The sequence below is a fragment of the Mastigoproctus giganteus genome, chromosome 13 (genome assembly GCF_048544385.1).
Source record: "Mastigoproctus giganteus isolate SK-2022 chromosome 13, ASM4854438v1, whole genome shotgun sequence".
NCBI classification, from domain to species: domain Eukaryota; kingdom Metazoa; phylum Arthropoda; class Arachnida; order Uropygi; family Thelyphonidae; genus Mastigoproctus; species Mastigoproctus giganteus.
In genome coordinates this window covers 83,680,464-83,701,707 of record NC_143587.1, presented here as the reverse complement: position 1 = coordinate 83,701,707, position 21,244 = coordinate 83,680,464, and the positions used below count along the sequence as shown (strand labels likewise).

The following is a 21,244-nucleotide window of genomic DNA, read 5'->3' as shown; positions in this document are numbered from 1 at the left end:
TACTCTCAAAAAAGAAGCTGCCAGAACCACTCTCATAGAGTCCAAAGTTCTGCACATTGGCATGTACTGTTATTGAACTTATCCAATAGGAATCTATGTCAGCTATTGCATCAAGGCTTAAATTTCCATCCTTACAAGGTACAGGTACTACAAGAATTAAAACCTCTATCTCCTTACCCATAAAAATTTTTGTCAAGTAATGCTAACTCAAATGGATCATGATGAAGACTTTATTCCAATCAATGGATGTCTGATGACGCTCACTTTCATCTAAATGGTTTTGTGAATAAACAACTTTTATTATTGGTCGGAAAAAGCCCTCACCAATTCCACTGGCAACCATCGCACAGTGACTGGGTAACAAATTCATCATCTCACAGCATCATTGACTCATATTTATTTGAAAATGGAAGGATACAACTGCGACATCAGGCTGCTATGCTAACATGATTGCAACTTTGGCTGATGAACTAGCTACTACGTTTCCTCAAGTTAATGAGACTAACAGTTTGTTTCAGCAAGATTCCACAGCATCTCAACCTGCCAGGGTGTCAATGGTATGCTATGACTGATTTTTTTCATAGCCACAACATCTCCAGAAATGGCAAAATTTCTTGGCCTCCAAGGCCCAAAGAGACCTTTCAGCATGTGACTTTTTTTTTTTTATTGGGGAGATTTAAAAAGCAAGGTGTATTCTCATTGCCCACACAATATTGAAGAGCTGAAAGAAAGAATTTGAGAATAACTTGTCAGATCTCCTTTGGAGATGCTATGCTGCCTAATGGGAAACAAGCATGGAAGATCAGAAGAATGCCTACACAGAGATGAATATCACCTCAACGATATCATTTTAAAAAAAAAAATAAATGGCATACTATGTACTTTGAGATGCATATCTGTAATTTGGCAAATATAAATTCTTTATTTAATTACTGTGTTTTTAAACTTGCCCATTTCCCTGCCTCGCCTTGTACATACCTGCCAAATTTGAAATTTAAAATTTTTTTTTGCATTCAAAAATACAGATCCACTTTTATGTCAGAATGCAAACTGATATTACAGACTTTACTTCAAAATTAATAATAATAATTAATGTGCATTATATGAAGCCACAAATAAAGTGTGTGAATTATGCAATGAAACTGTTTTAAAGTTATTTGTAGAATAAAACAAAAAAGTATTTTAAGTTATTAAAACTACTTAATTTTATTGTTTTGTTCAATTACAGAGTGTGTATTAGATACTGAAAATCTTTGCATTCTGGAAGAAAGCTCTACAAAGAGTGACATGTAGAAATGTCAAAGATGATTAATTAATGCCACTTTCATAAACAATGAAATTATTTGAAAGTTGAATTCTGCTTGTGTAACATCTAAATCTTATATATATCACCTATTGACAAAAAAATATTTTTTTCTGTCTTTTTGGCAGTTTACATTATGAGGATGTTTGCAACTGTAATTTCATTGCCCCGTGCACTATATTAATGTCACATCAGTACAACTGTAAACTTATTTCCTTTTTTCCAACTTTAAAATATAGGAATAACACAGCAGTATTCTTCAGTACAATAGCACTAAATGGGATGTAATCTCTATTATTTCTAGTACTGCTTTTCTTTGGTGGACTTCCATTTTAAATCTCCCATACCAAACACATCTTTGATCCTAATACTTGCTCAGATTACAAAGTGAAATTATTCTTGTAAGGATGAAATGCTTTCTTCTTCATTCCACTCCGAACTCATCTTTTAGCTAAACCATGGTTTCCTAAAAATGTGCTGAAGCTGTTCGAGATAAAAGACAAGTACATCAACACTTAGCTTTCCAATATGACCAGCTTCATTTTCTACATATGATAAATCTTGCAATAGTTTCAAACAGGTTACTCATGTTAGTAAATCCAAACTTGGTTTTGACGTGATACTCAAAAAATAGGAAACCTGCTTCTTGTCAAATGGCAGTAAAGCCTTCTGGTGTAGTATCAAAGCCTCTGGCTGCAACTTCTGTCCATCCATACATCCCAATGGCTCTTCTGCATAATCATCTAAAGATAAAGTTGACTTATCAGCATCTTACTTTTCTTTTAACTCTTACATTTATATCTTGATAAATTTCCTTTTACCATACCAATCAGGGTCCTGAATAATAATAATAATCACATCCCACCCCAATACCTTCTTTGGTTTTCCAACAGAAAGAGATTAGAAGAATCCTGAACAATCCTATCATCAGACCTCGGGTCCAGTGGGGTTTCTCCAAACATTCTTAAAACCCTAAGTTCCAGAGGTTAACTCCAGTTTTGCCTTTTTACATTCTCTTATTCTACTGCTCATACCTCAAACCCTTTCAAAGGTAATGAATTTCTCCATTATCTTGGAAGGGACTCAAGATATATCAACCAACTACTATTACATGATCTTGAAATTTTTCATCTTGCAAAAAATCACTAATATGAGTTCTGTCAGTGCCACTCCACTAGCAGTGATATTTGGCTTATATTACACATCTGTAAACAAATTTCTTGCGAAAGTTTTGAAATTCAAGAAGTTGCTATTTTATAATTACAGAAATACCAGTTGCTACCGGTATTTCTACCTTATGATTGTGTTTGACATAAAGGCCTTCTAAGTAAACTTACATTTATGGCCTACCTTATGATTTTTGCAAATGCGTGCTAGTTTCTTTCCTGACTGCTCACTGCATGTGATGGTACATGACTATCTTCTAATCTCTCAACTAATGCTAGAAATTTCCAAGGTTATGTTCTTTTGTGCACTCTTTTCCTCCTATATTAATGACCTTCTACAATCAACCAGAAATCCATAGTTTTGTTGATGACAGTACCGTATGTTCCACTTTCCAAAAATCTTGACCTTCAGAAAGAGCTACAACTTCTTGAATATCTGAAACCAGTTTCACTGTGATCGATTTTATTTTTATTTCATATATAATATCTTTGGTGAAGTTAATTTAAGAAAAATTTTAATACAAGATTTCAATCTGTAAAAAAAACATTTATGAGAAGTATGATAGCATACACCTTAACAGCATTAGTCAACAAGAAGTTTTTGGAAAGCAAACATATCCCAGATTTTTTTTTTTAATAAAAAAAAAATAAAATAACAGGTCAAATGTGGATGCAGTGCTGTATTAAACAGTAATATTAACAGAAAAAGAAGGATGGCTAGAGCTTCAAAGCAAAGGCGTTAACAACCATTCAATGATATGATTCTACTGAATACTCCAGTGGACAGGAATATCCAATGGCAAACTTAAAAAATAACTATGAAACAAGAAACATGGTTCACAATAGAAACTCAGATGTCAATAATTAATGCTTGGATTGATTATTAATGCCCATTCCTTCAAGCCTTGAAGGAATGGACAACATGTCTTTCTTTAACGGCAAACCCTCAGCATGTCTTCAGTTATATTACCAGATTATTTAAAAAAGATTCCAGACCATCTCAGAGAAATTTTATACTTGATTGATTTTTTTACACCAATGCTAAGTATCATGGAAAGCTCACAGAAAGGTCGTCATCTACCAGGACAATGTACTAGTGAAAGATGTTGAAATGGGAAAAGAGTGGCTATGGGCTTCAACTTCTTGAAAAGTTACCTTATTCACCATCAGACTTAACCTTTTTCCCACACAAGGCTGAAAATGATTTACTGGGACTTATGTTAACAAATTCATATGTTGTGGCTGTGGCTACAATAATGACTTTTTTTTTGTTTTTGGAAGACCTGGACAAAATTGTTTGAGGATGGGATTAAAAGCTCTGCAGGATATATGGGGAGGGAGGGAGAGAAAAGGGATAAGTAACAATTATTTTTCTTTCTTGAATCTGACTGTTAAACTTAAAAATTTTCTGTTACCACTAATAAATGTGCAATTATACTTTCTAAAAGGAATGCCTGTTAATTTTAAACATAACGTTAAGGTACTTTATAGCACAAGCTTCCCATCTGAGTGATCACTCCTTTCCTTGCTTTATCAATTTACAACAAATGAGGGTAAACCCTTTTTATAAGATAATTAATTGATACAACCCTATTATATCATGAGGTAGATTTAAGTAATTTATTATTAAAATGCTACAATTTGAATGACTAAAACACCTCAATGCCAAACATTTAATTCTGACTACATTTCAGGAACTCACTGTTTTCCACCTTCAGGTCCATGGGGTTAGAACATTGATTTGAAGTACAATTTTCAAAAATGCTTTATAAAATTCTCTTAATAATCTAATTATGTTAAATAAATAATTAAAGTTGTAGAAGTTACCAATAGGGCTGCTTGGTTTCAACTTTGGGTTACAGAATAATTCTTTTATGGGTAATTTGATAATATTTGACATTATGAGTCTTAATTATATTTTACAATATATAATATACAATATCCAATTTATAATAATTACAGCATTTTTCATAGCATTTTTACAACACCCAGTATATCGTAGTTAATTCATATAGCTTAATTGAAATACTTAGAGTTACTCTCCTATAATCTGCAATTATTGTAAATTGGATATTTTATGATATATGTATATATATATATATATCATAAAATATTGTAATTAAGACTCATCATAATAATGTCTGATATTATCAAATTACCCATAAAAGAATTATTCTGTAACCAAGCAACTATAACCCCAACGGTAACCGACAACTTTGATTATTTAACAAAATTAGATTATTAGGAGAATTTTGTAAGACCTTCTAGAAAATTATGGCACCCAAAACAATGGTCCAACCCACAGGATTGAAGATAGGAACAGCAAGTTCCAGAAACATAGCCAGAATTATTAAAGTGTTTGGCACCGAGGTGTTTCAATGTCAAATTGTAGCATTTCAATGATAAATTACTTAAATTACCATGTGATATAACAGTGTAGTCTCAATTAATTAAGTACCTCAAGAATTGCATATCTAACAAAGTTAAAGGAGCAATTTCCAGCCATATTCTAAGCTTTAAGTTAACAAAAAAAGAAAATTATCTCAGTGATGAACAATCACTTAGATCCCCTGTTTCAATTAATTAGAAACCCTCTCTAATTATAAAATATTATAATTTAAATACTGCAAACAATGTATTTAATCTCTCTTTGAGACTTTACATTATCAATATATTAATTAAAACAACATGCAAATCATGTTACAATAAATAATGATTAAATTAAATTATAACTGCCATAAATTTAATCAAAATATTTAATAATATTAAAATTTATTGTAATCTTTAGAAACTCTTTCATAAACAACTTTCAAAATGTTTTTAATTAAATGACTATAGGATTAAATTTACCCTAACTAAAACTTTTCTCCATCTGGCAAAGGAAATACCTTTTGATTAGATTTTAAAAGGTACTGAAGAGTCAACAAATAAAACTGTAGTTATTAAAGTAGAATATTCATGGATCCACTAACCTTTTCCAGATTTTTTAAACCTACTCTGTGTGGCTCAGCTCTACTGGTAGCAAACTGAACAAATCATTAATTACTGTAGAAGGATTATGCAATATTCAGACAGAGCTTTGAAGCAACATTTCCACTCCACACCATTAGAGCATATTATTCATTTCACGGGACTTTCCCAAGTGCCATTACATCCTAAGACTTAATGTCTAACCATTTTAGAAGTTGCCAAATAATCAACTATCAAATGCAACAAGCTGTTGGACGCTGAGGAATATATTTCTTTATGAAATTTTGAAGGTTTCTAAAAATGAAAACTTTGGTACATAATGTTTTTAAATATTAACGGCTACTTATTTTTAACTTGACTGCCCATCATTAAAGTAAAATTACTCTAACAATTTAAAGAAAAAAATTCAGCAATCAAATATGGTAAATCACTGTATATATGAGGTGTGGCAATACAAGTTCCTGGACTGGTGCTGTTGCAATCATGTTTAATGAATGTGAAAATAAACAGAAGTGGTACATTGTAGTTCAAACTTCTTCCAACAGATGGTGGTACAGATTGTCCAGTAGGCTGACAAGTAGCAAGTAACAACCAGTTAACGTTGTGTCATGATTTTGCAATGGAGAAACTAATGAATATCAAATTTTGCTTTTAACTGGGAAAATCTGCAACAGAAACATATGAAATGTTCAAAACTGTTTATTGGTAATGAATGGTATAAGCGGTTCAAAGACAAATGTGATGTGATAACCTAAGAAGTGGGCGTCCATCAACCTCTCTAAATGAGAACGGAGTTGTAAATATTAGCATTAGCATTAGTAGAGGCATTTGATGCAAGAAAGCAAGCTTATGCAGCATCAGCCAAAAAAATAAAAAATAAATAAAAATAAATAAATAAATAAAAAATAACCACTTCCACTTCACCCCTCTGTTCGTTCGAAATACCTGTCCAGCTGAGCCTTAAACTTATTTAGGCTATCAACTTCCATGACAAGGGATGGAAGTCTGTTCCACCAACCAACCACACACTGACTAAAGGCAAATTTCCGCACGTCTATCCTACATCTGTCTTTCCTCAATTGTGATTATTCTGAGCAAGAGGAAGAATCCCATCAGCATTGAGCATGCTCAAACCATTCAACGCTTTATACACCTCTATCAGATCACCTTGCTCGTGCCTAGTCTCCAGACAGTGTAATTTGAAAAACTTAAGCCTTTCTTCGTTAGAGCACCCCTTTGTTCCATTCACTAATCTTGTTGCCCTTCTCTGTACTCATTCCAGCAGCTCTACATCCTTCTTGAAATGAGGCCTCCAGACCTGTATACAGTACTCTAGGTGTGGCCTGACCACTGCCTTATACAAGGAAATAATCACCTCCTTATCCCTGCTAGTAAAATTCCTATATATCATTGTCAATACACCATGAGCTACTCTTGCAGCCCATCTGCACTGCTCAGAGAACTTCATATCTGCCTGCACAACCACCCCCCAGGTCCCTTTCATTCTCTACCACTGTCAGTGTAGTACCACAGAGTTGATACGTTGCTCTGGGGTTGCTGTTTCCCATATGTAGTATTTACATTTGTCAATGTTAAACTTCATTTGCCACCTCTCAGCCCATCTGCTCAACCTTTCCAGATCCTGTTGCAGCAGCATAGTGTCAGTAGTGTCCTTGACAACCCTGCTAACCTTCGTATCGTCTGCAAACTTGGACATTAAGCTTGATATACCATCATCAATATCATTTATAAATACAGAAAACAATAATGGACCCAATACTGAACCCTGAGGGACTCCACTAATAACATTAGTCCACGATGGGCAGTGTCTACTGATTACCATTCTCTGTCTTCTCCCCCTCAACCACCCCTTTATCCATAGCAGCAATTTGCCTCCAATGCCACACTGCTCCATTTGTGCAGCAGTCTTCCATGTAGCAACAGTATCAAAAGCCTTTCTAAGATCCAAGTATATAATATCAAAGTTATTCCCTGCATCCAGTTCTTTTGTGACTACATCATAATATCCAATCAAATTGGTCAGACAAGACTTCCCCTTAACAAAACCATGCTGTGTCTGAGCTATAACTGAAGTCTTGTCTAGATGATCCTGCAGTGCTTCTTTAACCAGTGCCTCCATTAATTTTCCAGGAACTGAAGTTAAACTCACAGGTCTATAATTACTTGTGTCGGCCTTTGATCCTCCTTTGTGAATTGGGGTCACATTTGCACATCTCCAGTCCATGGGTACCTCCCCTGAGTCCAAGGAAGCTCTCATAATTATGGCTAAGGGTTTGCTTAGCCATAATTATGAAGGGATCCTCTTATCAAGAGAGGCTTAAGTTCTGCAAATTGCAGAACTTAAGGCCTTGAATGGGTTCAGCACGCTGAATTCTGATGGGATCCTTCCACTTGTTCAGATTACGAACCTAAGGGGGCATAAATTCAAATTAAGAAAAGACAGATGTAGAATAGATGTGCGGAAATTTGCCTTTAGCCAGCGGGTGGTTAATTGCTGGAACAAACTTCCATCTGTCGTTGTGGAAGTTGATAGGTTGAATAAATTTAAGGAGGAACTGGACAGGCATTTGGAGGGTATGGTGTGATTTTTTTTTTTTTTTTTTTTTGGCTGATGCTGCATAAGCTCATACATTTGCTTTCTTGCATCACATGCCACTACTACTATTACTTACTTCCTTTGATGCCTCCTTTAATATAACTGGATAGATCCCACCCACCCCAGGTGCCTTTCTTGTGTTTATCTTCAACAATTTCTCCTCCACTTTACTCTCAGTTATTACAAGATTCTCTAGCTTACTGCCAGAGTTGAATACACCTCTGGCATTCCCCTCGCTGAATAACTCCTCATGTGTGAATGTTGATGCAAAATATTCATTTAGTTTGTTAGCTACCTGAGCAGGATCATCAACATTTGACCCATCGATATCAAGTGGACCAATCTGATTCATCCCCTTCCTTCTAGAATTTACATAAATAAAGAACTCTTTGCTGTTTTTCTTTGCATCCCTTGCCAAAGATTTCTCGTAATCTGCCTTTGCCTGCCTAACCTCCTTTGTAACTTGGTTACAGATCAACTTGTATCTATCATAGGCTTCTGTGTCACATGTTAATTTGTATGTATCCCAGGCATTTTTCTTCTCTGCCATATGTCTCATTGGTTCATCTGACATCCATTTAGGCCTAAACCTTGAACAATATTTCTTAGTTGGTATGTAAAGCCTAGTAGCTTCCAAGATAAGTTCTTTGAATGCTTCCCATTTTGAATTTGCTGTTGGTAACATCATCAGTTGGTCCCACTGTATAGAATTTAAATACTGTCTCAGTCCATCGTAGTCTCCTTTACGAAAGCAATAACCCTTCCCTTTACCCCTAATGGTAGTTACCTCTTTGAGTAAATCCCACTTCAGCACACTGTGATCACTGCCACCTAGTGGTTCATTTATCTGCAGATTCTTAATGCATGAAGAATCACTACTGATAATCAAATCAAGAGTATTACTCCCTCTAGTTGCCCTCCCGAATGTGCTGATGTAGAAAACAATCATCCAATAAATCCACAAAAGCCTTGCTAGTGTGTGAGTGACCAGCCCCCAAATTCCAGTCAATATCTGGGAAATTAAAATCCCCCATTATAAGACTCTGATTTACTGGCCCACTCTATTTCCCTGTACAGTTTCTTATTATACTCATCAGAGTCATTAGGCCTATAGCACACTCCTACTCTCAATTTTGATCTCCCAATGCTTATGTCACACCAAACTGACTCGACACTGCAATGTCCAGCGATGTCGACTGGCTTCACTTCCTTGGATTTTATGTATTTCTTAACTAATAGCATAACCCCTCCTCCCTTTCTATCCTGTCTGTAGACATTGTACTCCCCAAATTCCAGTTCTGCATTCCTTATATCTGTGTGACACCACGTCTCTGAAATCCCAACAATATCTGCCTTTGATGTTTTGAGCAATACCTCAAATTCATCAAATTTATTTACTAAACTCCTAGCACGTACATGCAAGTTGTGTACACGCAAGTATACATGCACCTGTTCTTTTTCTTAGCTACCCTAACACAACCCATATGTTTACTTGTACCCCAATGATTCCCAGCAGTCTCTGAAATATCCTGCATCTTATTTTCCAGGCTGCTGCTCATTCCAATAGAAGCAGTGCAAGAATCACTTTCACCTCTGCCAGTGGCTACTTAATCTATTAGTCCTTGTATCCTCCCCAGTCTAGCAGTTTTCCGACCCACCTAACACTGCCTCGATAGCATCAGCAAACATTCTTGCACCCTTTCTATTTAAGTGTATCCCATCCCTGTAGAAGCAGTCTCTCCTGTTAACAAGTACAGACCAGGCTGAAAAAAATTCTATCCCTTGAGCCTTGCACAATCTTTCCAGGGCTGAATTGATCGACAGGGCTCTCATCATATACTCCCTCCTATCGTGTCTGGGCAGAATTGCAGACACTTTCAATTTCAACCCTAATTCATGGCTTTTTTTCAACAGTGACCTGTACTTGTTAAGTAATTCGGCCGGTCTCCTACTCTTAATATCATTAGTGCCAACGTGTACAACTATATCACCTTCTGTGCTCTTAAATATTAGGGGAAACTGTGGTAAGCGATCATCTTTTGACCCTCACAATGATGGTTAATGAGTTGGTAGAAGATGATTTATCAAATTCTGCATGAAGATTTAGGGAAAAGAAAGGTCTGTACAAAATCTGTGCCATGCAGCCTTACAGATGGGAAGAAATAATGAAGTGTCATGTGAAGATTCCATCCAGACTTGTCAACACAATCCTAATTCCTCCACTGTACTGGCACTGGAGATGGGTGTTTCAGTATGACCCAGAGACAATGCATCGGAGCATGCAGTGGACTTCAGAACCATTACCAAAGCCCAAAAAGTTTCATTTACAGAAGTCCAGAATCAAGAAAATGCTGATCACGTTTTTCAACAAACTGTGTGAATCATAAGAAATGTGTACCTGAAGGGGAAAGAGTCTATGCTGCATTTTATATACAGGTGCTTCAGACTATTGAAGCACACCTCCCAGGTGATCTGCAATTTTGAGAGAAAAGGAACTGGTTTTTGTTGCACACAATGTTGCACACCCATTCCGCACTTGTTGTGAAGGCATTTCTGACAAAGCACAGGAAGACTTCTTCCTCTTGCCTAAGATGAAAATTGCCCTGAAAGAAAGGGATTTGAAGATGTTGAGAACATAAAGAAAAACATAACTGCTGAAAAGAACAGTGTCTCTTTGGTAAGTACATAATAAGTGCATTCAATCAAGTGGTGATTACTTTGAATAATAATAAAACCATTTTTCAGCTCCTTCACTTTGTGCCCTTTTTATTGCACCAGTCTGAGAACTTTATTGCCACATCTTGTATGTACCTCACAATGAAATAGTCACCAACTTTTTTGTAATGTTGGTTACATTTTTTCTCCTGGATTTTAATAAAAATTGAAATGCAAATGTATTTTGTAGTTCTTCTACAATCATTACAATAAATAAATAGTAATAATTCCTTATTTATATATTTAGTAAATTAATAATAAAATACAAGCTCTTCAAAAAAAGTAACCTTTTTATATGTGTGGCGCTTAAACAGACTACTCCTGCATAACTGCAATATTGTCCATTCATTCCACCAATCTGCGCATTACAACAATGTCCTATACTTCATACAACACATGAATAACTAAATGATATGTATGGAGGGGCCTAAAATATGATATATTTCTATCTATCCTATTTTAATGAAATGTTTCGTGCAATAACCAGTCTAAAAGAGCCAAACAAAATTTCAAAAGAAATCTGCTCCCAGGAAGTAGAGTTGACACAAACAGACGACTGGGTAAAGACAGACACACACAGTGAAGAAAATAGACACTTTGCACATATGCAAATGTACCTAAAAACAGCGGAGTAGAAGCACTATTTTCTGAAGCAAATTTTTTTCAATATCAATCAAACAAACTATTGAATGGGTTGTTGACAAATTTGGCGATGTGTCTCTCTCTCTCTCTCTCTCTCTCTCTTGCTGACTGCTCATGAACACAACTGACAGCTAATGTAATGTTATTCACACTGTACCTTTTTTTTTAATTTTTAGCTTAAACCTTGGAACACAATGCTGAAAACGCTTTCTCATGCTGTGGCAGATATACAAGAAAGCTTCCCAAATGCAATATATACTGCAAGTACCAAGTCCACAATCAAGAATTGCATACCTAACAAAGTTAGAGAAGCAATTTCCAGCCATATTCTAAGCTTTAAGTTTAACAAAAAAAAAAGTTCAACTTTTTTTTAAAATTGATTTACAGTTTGAAATAACAGTAACCGCACATCATAGTTCAATTAACATCACAAAAACAAACAATGCTTCTAGAACCTATGACCAAATTTCCCGTTGTCATCTATAACACTAGAAGTACATGACTTATGAAGTAGTTTCTACATTATTATTAGTTTTTTTATTTTTTCATTAAATTTCAATAAGTGTATTTTTTTTTTTTAATGCCAGTTTTACTGTACTTGGAATTTTAGTAATGAAACACTATAACTGTTCACTACGAATGACATTTTCTACCATCATGCATTTCTGCTATAGTACATTAAACTAATACCTCTCATTCCATTAGAGGTGTTACAAGAACTTAACCTGTAGTTACAGCACTTCTTTCTGTGAAAGATGAAGCACTATACCAAGAGTAAATTACTTTCTAAGAGAATAAAATAAACAATCACCTTTTTTAACCAGTGATCCCTCACATGCAAAACAGATGGAAGCATTGATTCAAAGAATAACATATAGCCCTACAAATCAAATTGAAAAATCAAATTATTATTAGTTTTACATGTTACAGAAAGTGAACAAGTTTATATTTTATGAGCAACACTCAAGTACAGGTTGGTCATGCATTGTGGCAACATACAAAGTGTGACATCAACTGCGCAAGAGTAGTTGATGTCCCACTTTGCATGTTGCTTTGCATGACTGAAAGTAATTAAAGTATAATAAACTGGCCTGAAAACAGACTGTAGGTTCATTTATTTACAGTCCACAATATATTGCATATTGTACTCTCATACAATATGCAATATATTGTGCAAGAGTGCACAAGCAAATAACTTTAAACAATATAGGAATTCATAAAACATAAAAATCATTATTTTAAGTGTCAATTTACTGTTGATTATGACTATGCATAAATATCATTAATCTTTATGATTTTTGTTATTATACCAGATGGAATGGCCACAGGTAATTAAGGGGTAGAATAGATTTCTCTACAATACTGATAAGGCATTTTTAATAAGTTACTTGATAATGCAACTGCTACAGCAAAGATGTGGGGAAAATTCATCATTTAGTGAAACTAGAACTGAGCTAATTTATTAATAGCATTGCAAGAACCATTTAAGAGGATTTCAGGGTTGGCCACAAAAATATCAATTGTTTTCAGCAATAAAGAATGAAAGGTGTCTTTCCAATTAACAAAGTATTCTTAAATGAAACAACTGACTATGGGCAGGTCTGGGTATTTTACACCCAATAACTATTTGCCATCCACCTAAATCCATAATCTGGGTTGTCACATTTTTAGTTCTATGTTTTGGAATATGAGGAACTTCAGAGAGAAATAAATCAACCATTCTACAATATTTCACCTAGATATGACTGGTTCTTACTGTACTTTAAAGAATGCCCACAACTTCTGGTTGTTGTTTTTTTTTTTTTAATTTGTTTTGCCCCCACCTATATGGGGGAGACATATAGAATCAAGCATTTATAATATGTAGCAGCACTTTTTTTAATATGCAGTATGCTTGACAAATCTTCTGATTAATGATTCAATTTGCACTGAAAAATTAAATCTGGAGTCATCCCAAAGATTTTTATAAAATCATGTAGGTGCAATTTAGTTGTAATTAAGATAAACTACATGCTGAAAAGGATAGGTCTCTTGTAATTTGAGGATGTTATTAGTTCAGGCAATTCAAACCTAAGCATCTCTGACACAGGCAAAAGGAAATTCTATAAATTTCCAGATACACAATGCTTGTAATGGCAGCTCCTTCAAAGAAGAAAAAATTTCCATACATTTTACAACTCATCATGCAAAAGGTCAAATTCTACCATGATTACAGTTTTTGCAATTATAATCTACTGCAGCACATCCATTTTCTGGCTGGTATGAACTTGAAGATATTCTCTATCACCTGAAAATAATTTTAGGTTTGCATCATATACCCCATTTCCTTAAAGTTTCCTCAATAATATTCACAAAGATCATTATACCACCTTTATTCAAACATATTCTGTCTCTACAGAATAGGTTCCTTCTATAACTTATAATGACAATTAAAAAAAAAAAAAAAAAAGCACAAAAAGTGAGTGATTTTAGTTTTTATCGCACAGGAGCAACTAAGGACTAAGGCCATGATGGATCATGCATTCAGATTTGTTTACATTCAAAGTGTTTAAAAAGGAAAAGAAAGCAGAAAGACAAATAAAATATGCACAAGATTAATAATACAAATTTGTTTAGTGAAACTGGTGCTGATATTGACTGTTGGTCAAAGCTGTTGCACACAATGAAAGCACTATTATTAATAAATAGAGCACTGAATAATATCATTGACATTGCCCTTTGAAAATGACCTGAAATTCTTTATTGAATCATCTATTTAAATCACTTAAGTTTACTTTAACTTTGGCAGTGTTTGTAGTTCTTTAATTCCAAAAGTAAAAATCTGGATCCAATGGATGGGAGGGAAACCAGAGAAAAAAATTAAAACAATGGCATTGAGAATAGGGATGACACACACACACACACACACACTTATAACAAGATCCAAGAGACCAAAGAATATTGCTCTTTATTACTATTATTCTTTATATCCATTATACGTTACTTTTGCTGTTACTAACTACATTTATCACACAGAGATATATATACAGTACTTATGAAAAAAAGAATAAAAACAACAATGAACCATAGCTCATGATTACACGATTAATTTATTAGATATATTTATGTACTATATAAATAATTCACAAGAAAAATAATTTCATTATTAAAAAAGTCTTGATATAATACATTGTTTTTTTTTTTTTTTTTTTTAATTTTCCAGTGTCATTTGTTTCAAACCTCTTTTAAGGTAAAATTTATGAGTGATGTCTTTCATTTTACTGAGATAAAATCGAAACTCAGAATCAATGTTACTGGTTTCATAAAACGAAGAAAGAATGTTTTCAAAGCAGTTTGTACCTCTGGGCTTAAACTACATTACTTTACCACAATCTTCTTCCTCACTGCTATCTTCAAAAGCCTCTTTTTCTCTAATAGCCTCAAGAATGTCCTCATCTGTTGGCATTTCAGCAGTCAAGGTTGTTCTCCAAGCTCCTAATCATTCACACGTGACAATCCAGTATCCAAGTTGTTTCTTCAACCACATCATTAATGGAATATTGTAATCATTTTCTTCAGTGGGCTTTAGACCTGTCTTATTAAAAGAGTTTTTGATGGTCTGTGATGTGACCTTATCCCATGCCCCACTCATGAATTGGACTGCATCAAGAACTGAAATTTTTCCTTTCTTTCAATGGATTCTACAGTTTCCAATATTAAAAGTTTTCTAAAATGGCATTTAAAGCTCACACCTTGATCCATAGGTTACAGAAGAGAAGTTAGTTTGGTGGTAAAAATACAAGTTTGATGTTGGTTAGACTGAGAAGAATGGGATGTAAAAGTCTTTCATTTTTTTTTTTTTTTTTTTTTTTTGAGTTCTTTGTCCCAGTTACACACTTCAAAAATGGATATCATCCAGGTGTTTTTGTTAGCTTTGGTATATTACTGGAAAATTTTTAATGTTTTTAAAACATCCTGGAATTAGTAATAGGCAAATCCAAGAATCTTGGATTTGCCTGTTAAACTTGTGGGTCATGCAGGGAGACAATCTATTGTTTAAAACACATGGGCTTCATCATCATTAAAAATGTCACTTTGACAGAAACCTTTTCTTATATCTAGCTACACATGTTCAATCCAGTCATTACTCACTTCTTCATTCACACCACCAGATTAGCCACTTATCTTACCATAAACAATATTATTTATTTTTTTGAATCTGCCAAACTACCCATTTATAACAAACGAAATCTGCTTATCCAAGTTGATGAGCCAATTTTTCAGCTTATAGTTTCAGTAGAAGGCCACCAATAGGAATACAATTTCTTTTTAATGTAAACCAGTTACACACTTCAACAATGGATGTCATCCAGGTGTTTTTGTTAGCTTTGGTATATTACTGGAAAATTTTTAATGTTTTTAAAACATCCTGGAACTAGTAATAGGCAAATCCAAGAATCTTGGATTTGCTGTTACTAAGAGTCTTTTTGCAGTTCCACTCATATTTGAACATATATGAGCAGTCAGTCACTCTCTGTGCACTTTTCACCTTTAAACTTGTGGGTCATGCAGGGAGGCAATCTATTGTTTAAAACACATGGGCTTCATCATCATTAAAAATGTCACTTTGACAGAAACCTTTTCTTATATCTGGCTACACATGTTCAATCCAGTCATTACTCACTTCTTCATTCACACCACCAGATTAGCCACTTATCTTACCATAAACAATATTATTTATTTTTTTGAATCTGCCAAGCTACCCATTTATAACAAACGAAATCTGCTTATCCAAGTTGATGAGCCAATTTTTCAGCTTGTAGTTTCAGTAGAAGGCTACTAATAGGAATACAATTTCTTTTTAATGTAAACCAACTCAAAACCAACTCAACTTATCCAGTTCACTTTTATCACATCTACACAACTTTTTCACGATGATGTTTTTTAAAAAGCACTAGTAATTCTTTCCTGATTTATCCAAATGATTGATACAGTTGATGAGTTTGGTCTTAATATTTTGCAAATGGATGCATTGCTTGTTCCATTCTCTTAAGTCACAAATAATTCACTTTCCTCACTGATTACCAAAAATTTTTCTTATCTCCCCTGCCATTTCAAGGTTAAAAAAAAAAAAAAAAAACTGAATTCAATGCAGCACAACAAAACCTAAACTACAGAAGCAAAATTATTTTTAAAAATTCCAAGTGTTTCTCTCAAGTTTTAAAAATACACATCATACACAAAGATTAAATTTGCACTCAATTTTTCGTTTCGAATTAACCTGAAGGCTGAATGTTTCAGGCTGATACAGAAAAATTTCATTGGTTAATTTGTCAGTAATTTCTCTCCCTAGGTCTTCTGAGAATCCATAACAATAGGGAAGAGATACAGTACAAAAGAGGATTAACAGATTGGGAAAAGAACAAAAAGCTAAATGTGGATGTGCACCCATAGCATGGGACATGCTCTATTCACACGAGGTAGTGAGTAACAGAATTATCCTGCCTCCCCACCACTACAGGTAACCATCAGAACCCTCCATAGGCCTTCAGCACTCCCGTCACACAGGGTGTTCAGGAATTTCCACTATGTCACTGGAAAGAGGACCATGCTCTTTGTGGTAGTGTAATGCACTAAAAAATATTCTGAGAATCATTAAAAGGATTATACATAAATTGCTAATGGCAGGGATTTGGAAAGCAATAAGGAAGAAATATCATAAACAGGCAAAGCAATAATAGATCTTAGTCCCTTGTACAGCCACACTGCCATATGAGGGACTAGGCTTATTGTAATAGCTTAAAGATTTGCTCATTATGCCTGGTAAAGCTCTAACTACTGTGATTGCTTTAACCATGAAATGTAACTCAAAAAATATGTCATTTCCAATCAACCCTTCTCTGTTTTCTCACAATAGTCGAACTCTTGTTATAACCATGCTCATTACAAATGAGTTTGAGTGGATATACAAGATGATCAAAAGGTTCAAAGCCTAACCTCAAATCTTGATATTGTGACATTGTAGCAAGTTCAAACTTGTCCTGGCATGTTTTGCTGACATATCTGAAGATATGTAAGGGACAAATCCCGTTTAATTGCAGTCAGTGTGAATTATCATGCATTGAATAGGTGTTATATGTGCATTGTCTGATTTTAAAATGAGATATTTTACCAGACAGTGAATTTGCAGCAAATTTTGTTTCAAATGAGGGAAAAGTGCAAAAGAAACCCATAAATATCAATAATAGCTTTTGGAGAAGATGCTATGTGTCATTCATGCACTTTTTCAGTGATTCATAAAATTTGAGGGCTGCCTGACAATGAAAGATGTTCCTTGGCCTGGCTGCCCTTTGATTTCAAAAACCAATGATTCAATGTTTGTGATCTGATCACTAATTATCCATGAAGTTGCTAGTGAAAGTGGTAATGCTTGAGACATAAAAATTGATTTAATACAAGATTTGAGAATGCAATGCTGCTCAGCCAAGTATGTGTCCCACATCTTTTTATTATTATTAGCCACATGGTGCAAGGAAGCCTGAAGCTTATGCTGCACCAGTCAAAAAAAAAAAAAAACATTTCTGAATTACCCTGTGAGAGAGAGAGAAACAAGAGTCAGAAGTAGAAAGGAATCACCAAAAGAAAGAGAAGAATGATGATATCCAACTCAGGACACTGGGTGTGCCAAGCCCATACTCACCAGATGTGAGCCCACTGATAATCACAGAGAATGGCAAGTTCTTGCATGTGAAGACCGTCATCAACATCCTGCTGCTGCTGACCCACACTCTGCTTCTTCCATCATTACCCATGATTCATCTGGTAATGAATTATGGGTTAATAGCTATGAATCAAAAACAAAGGAGTCCTCTCAAAGAAAAGACTTCATCTTCTCCAAGGCACAAAATAAAGCAAGACAATCTCAATCAAATTTGAAGATCATGTTCATCATATATACATATATATTTTTTAACTCAGAAGGCATTGTTCAGTATAAATTTGCCCTGTATGGTCAAAAAATGAACCAGGAATACTAAAAAACCAGTTCTATAATGATTGTGCAATGCTGTTCAGAGAAACAGCCAGAAAAGTGGGCATCTGTATCACGACAATGCCCTTGCTCACTTGGCACTTTCCATTCATGAATTTCTTATGAAGTACTTCATCACCATGTTTCTCCAACTACCACACTCACTGGATTAAGATCCCTGTGATTTTTTTTTTTTTTTTTTTTCCCCAAGTTGATAGCTCACTTGAAAGGTCACAGGCAACAACAGGAGATTGACCACAGATACTATTTGCAATTCCAAAAGAATTGCTGGTCAGAAATACTTCAAAAAAGTAACAATGATCTCCTAATTACAAACTTAAAAATAGCTTCTGCGACATTGATTTGGCCTATATGCTTCAAGGGAAATCCATCTGAATAGTTAGTTAAGTTTCACAATTCCCCATATATTAGTTCAGTCCCCAAACTTTTTGATCACACCACATATATGTTTAGCTTCTGCAACATTGATTTGGCATATATGCTTCAAGGGAAATCCATCTGAATAGCTAGTTAAGTTTTGCAATTTCCCATATATTAGTTCAGTCCCCAAACTTTTTGATCACACCACATATATGTTTATCTTCCACCCCAAATAGAGCAGCTTTATAGTTTTAGGGCAATTCTTCCTGGACTTTCAGAATTTTTTTTCTCTGCTTTATATATTATGCCAAATATTGTAACATTTTCTAATACTAACAGAAGAGAACTGCTTCATTTTTATTACATATTTATATTAACTTTTCACTTAACGTAAAGGTTAGTGCAATTGCATCATGTTTTTTCGTAAGTGAATTACCAAATTGGTAAAATAGCATTGTTTTTATCATATCTCATATTGTGAATACCTTCACAGTGAGTTGTCTGATATTACACTACCTCGAATAAGTAACACTTCACCAGTTTTAGTGAAGAAGGACTATTGTTACTTATTCTCTGTGCATACCACCACCACCCAGATGGCTGTTTCAAGGCTATTTGGCCTATCATCGGTGGGTGGGTGGGTGGGTGGGTGGGTGGGTAGGTAGGCATGATGGTGTTGCAATAGTGACAATCCAGTTATGAAGTATAACTCCACTAAATGAGAGAAGATTTCAGTTTAAACTGTGTATAGCAGTTTAAACTGAGAGTTTGGCAGGCTATAGCCTCAACCAATATGAGATATGATAAAAAAAAATGTCATTTTACCAATTTGGTAATTCACTTACAAAAAAACATGATGCAATTTGTGCTAACCTTTTTTGTTAAGTGAATCTTTACATTGGTTGAGGGTATAGCCCGGCCAAATTCTTTCAGTTTAAAATGTTATACACCACCTGGTTTTCTCATATTGTGGAGTTATACCTCATAATTGGGTTGTCACTATTGTAACACCAAGGTACCAAACCCACCCACCGATGACAGGCCAAATAGCCTTGAAACAGCTGTCTGGATGGTGGTATCCACCGAGAATAAGTAACAATAGTCTTCTCCACTGGTGAAGCGTTACTTATTCGAGGTAGTGCAATATCAGAAAACTCATTGTGAAGGTATTCACAATATGAGATATGATAAAAACAATGCCATTTTTCCAATTTGGTAATTCACTTATGAAAAAACATGATGCAATTGCACTAACCTTTTCATTAAGTGAATCTTTACATAGGTTGAGGCTATAGCCCTGCCAAACTCATTCAGATGAAATTTTCATTAAAATATCAAAGTATAATACTCACCATCCATTCACTGATTATTATATCAACCTTTTCTGGAAGTATAACTTCCTATGTAAAAGAAAAATATTACAGTATGAAAACTAATAAAATAAACAAATGATAACTACTCTCAATAATTAATGTGTCAAATTCATTTTTTTGACAGATTTTTAAATCTGTGAAAGATATGAAAGCATATGTTTTCATTTAATTTACTATGACTTTAATTTTATATAGGTGCATGATAGTTTTATTCTGTGAAAATCTTTATAAACATTTAAGTTGTGGGAAAGTGAATTCATGTTTTACATGAAAGGGGAGAAAAACATCTAAAATACCCTCTTCTGTCTCACAGTCAACCTAATCTTCAAGTATTTATCTGACTGTGATCTGTGAAAACTGAAATTTCAGGGATGAGGGTCTAATAACTTTAGTCATCTTCCTACTTGTAGTATCTGCCAAGAGATACTAAAAGAATGGTGCTATTATACTGGACTAGGAAGTTATGGCCTGACAAACCTGCTTCAGTGAACTTACTTTTTGTTATAAAGAAATGGTAATAATTGCTACATTCTATACCAGCCAAAAGAATGACAGGCTGATATTAAAGTTAAATACAATTAATACATGTGGGATGAAATGCACCACTGAAAGCCAAGAGAAAGTTGCATCACATTTACAATCATTTCTGAGAATTAATCATAATGTGAGAATTGGAAAAGACTGTTAGGACCCTCCGTAAACTGCAAAAGGAAGACAATTAGCAAAAGAAAGAAAGAAAGAAGAATTAACAACCTTCATGCTATATGGAATTCATATTACTGAATGTTCCAACACATAAACAGAACAGTTGAAGACTAGAAAGCATTCATATGAAAAGGATCATACAGAAATAGGTGTTGTACTCTATAGTCTGTCAGAATGGAAATCCATTGATAAAAAAAAAAAAAAAAAAAAAAGACTTATTTATGCAAGATTTATAATGAAGTACAGAAAGCTCTCCATCACTGCTGCTTATGAATTCACAAATAAAGTAGAAGATATGTTAAATCACATTCCTGTATACAATATAAGCTCTTCATAACAAAATGTGAAAATAAATGCGAAATC

At 34.4% G+C, this 21,244-nt stretch overlaps 1 protein-coding gene across 2 annotated transcripts in view; it reads right to left on the bottom strand.

Moving 5' to 3' along the window:
• LOC150076227 (protein arginine N-methyltransferase 6-like) overlaps positions 1–21,244 on the bottom strand; it is a 235,802-nt gene that overhangs the window by 120,999 nt on the left and 93,559 nt on the right. For both annotated transcript variants that reach the window (XM_090387157.1, XM_090387156.1), the window contains 2 exons: positions 20,156–20,203; positions 12,225–12,293 (listed from right to left, as the gene is read on the bottom strand). In XM_090387157.1, coding sequence (XP_090243283.1) covers positions 12,225–12,293; positions 20,156–20,203 — 117 coding nt within the window. The remainder of the gene's footprint in view (positions 1–12,224; positions 12,294–20,155; positions 20,204–21,244) is intronic.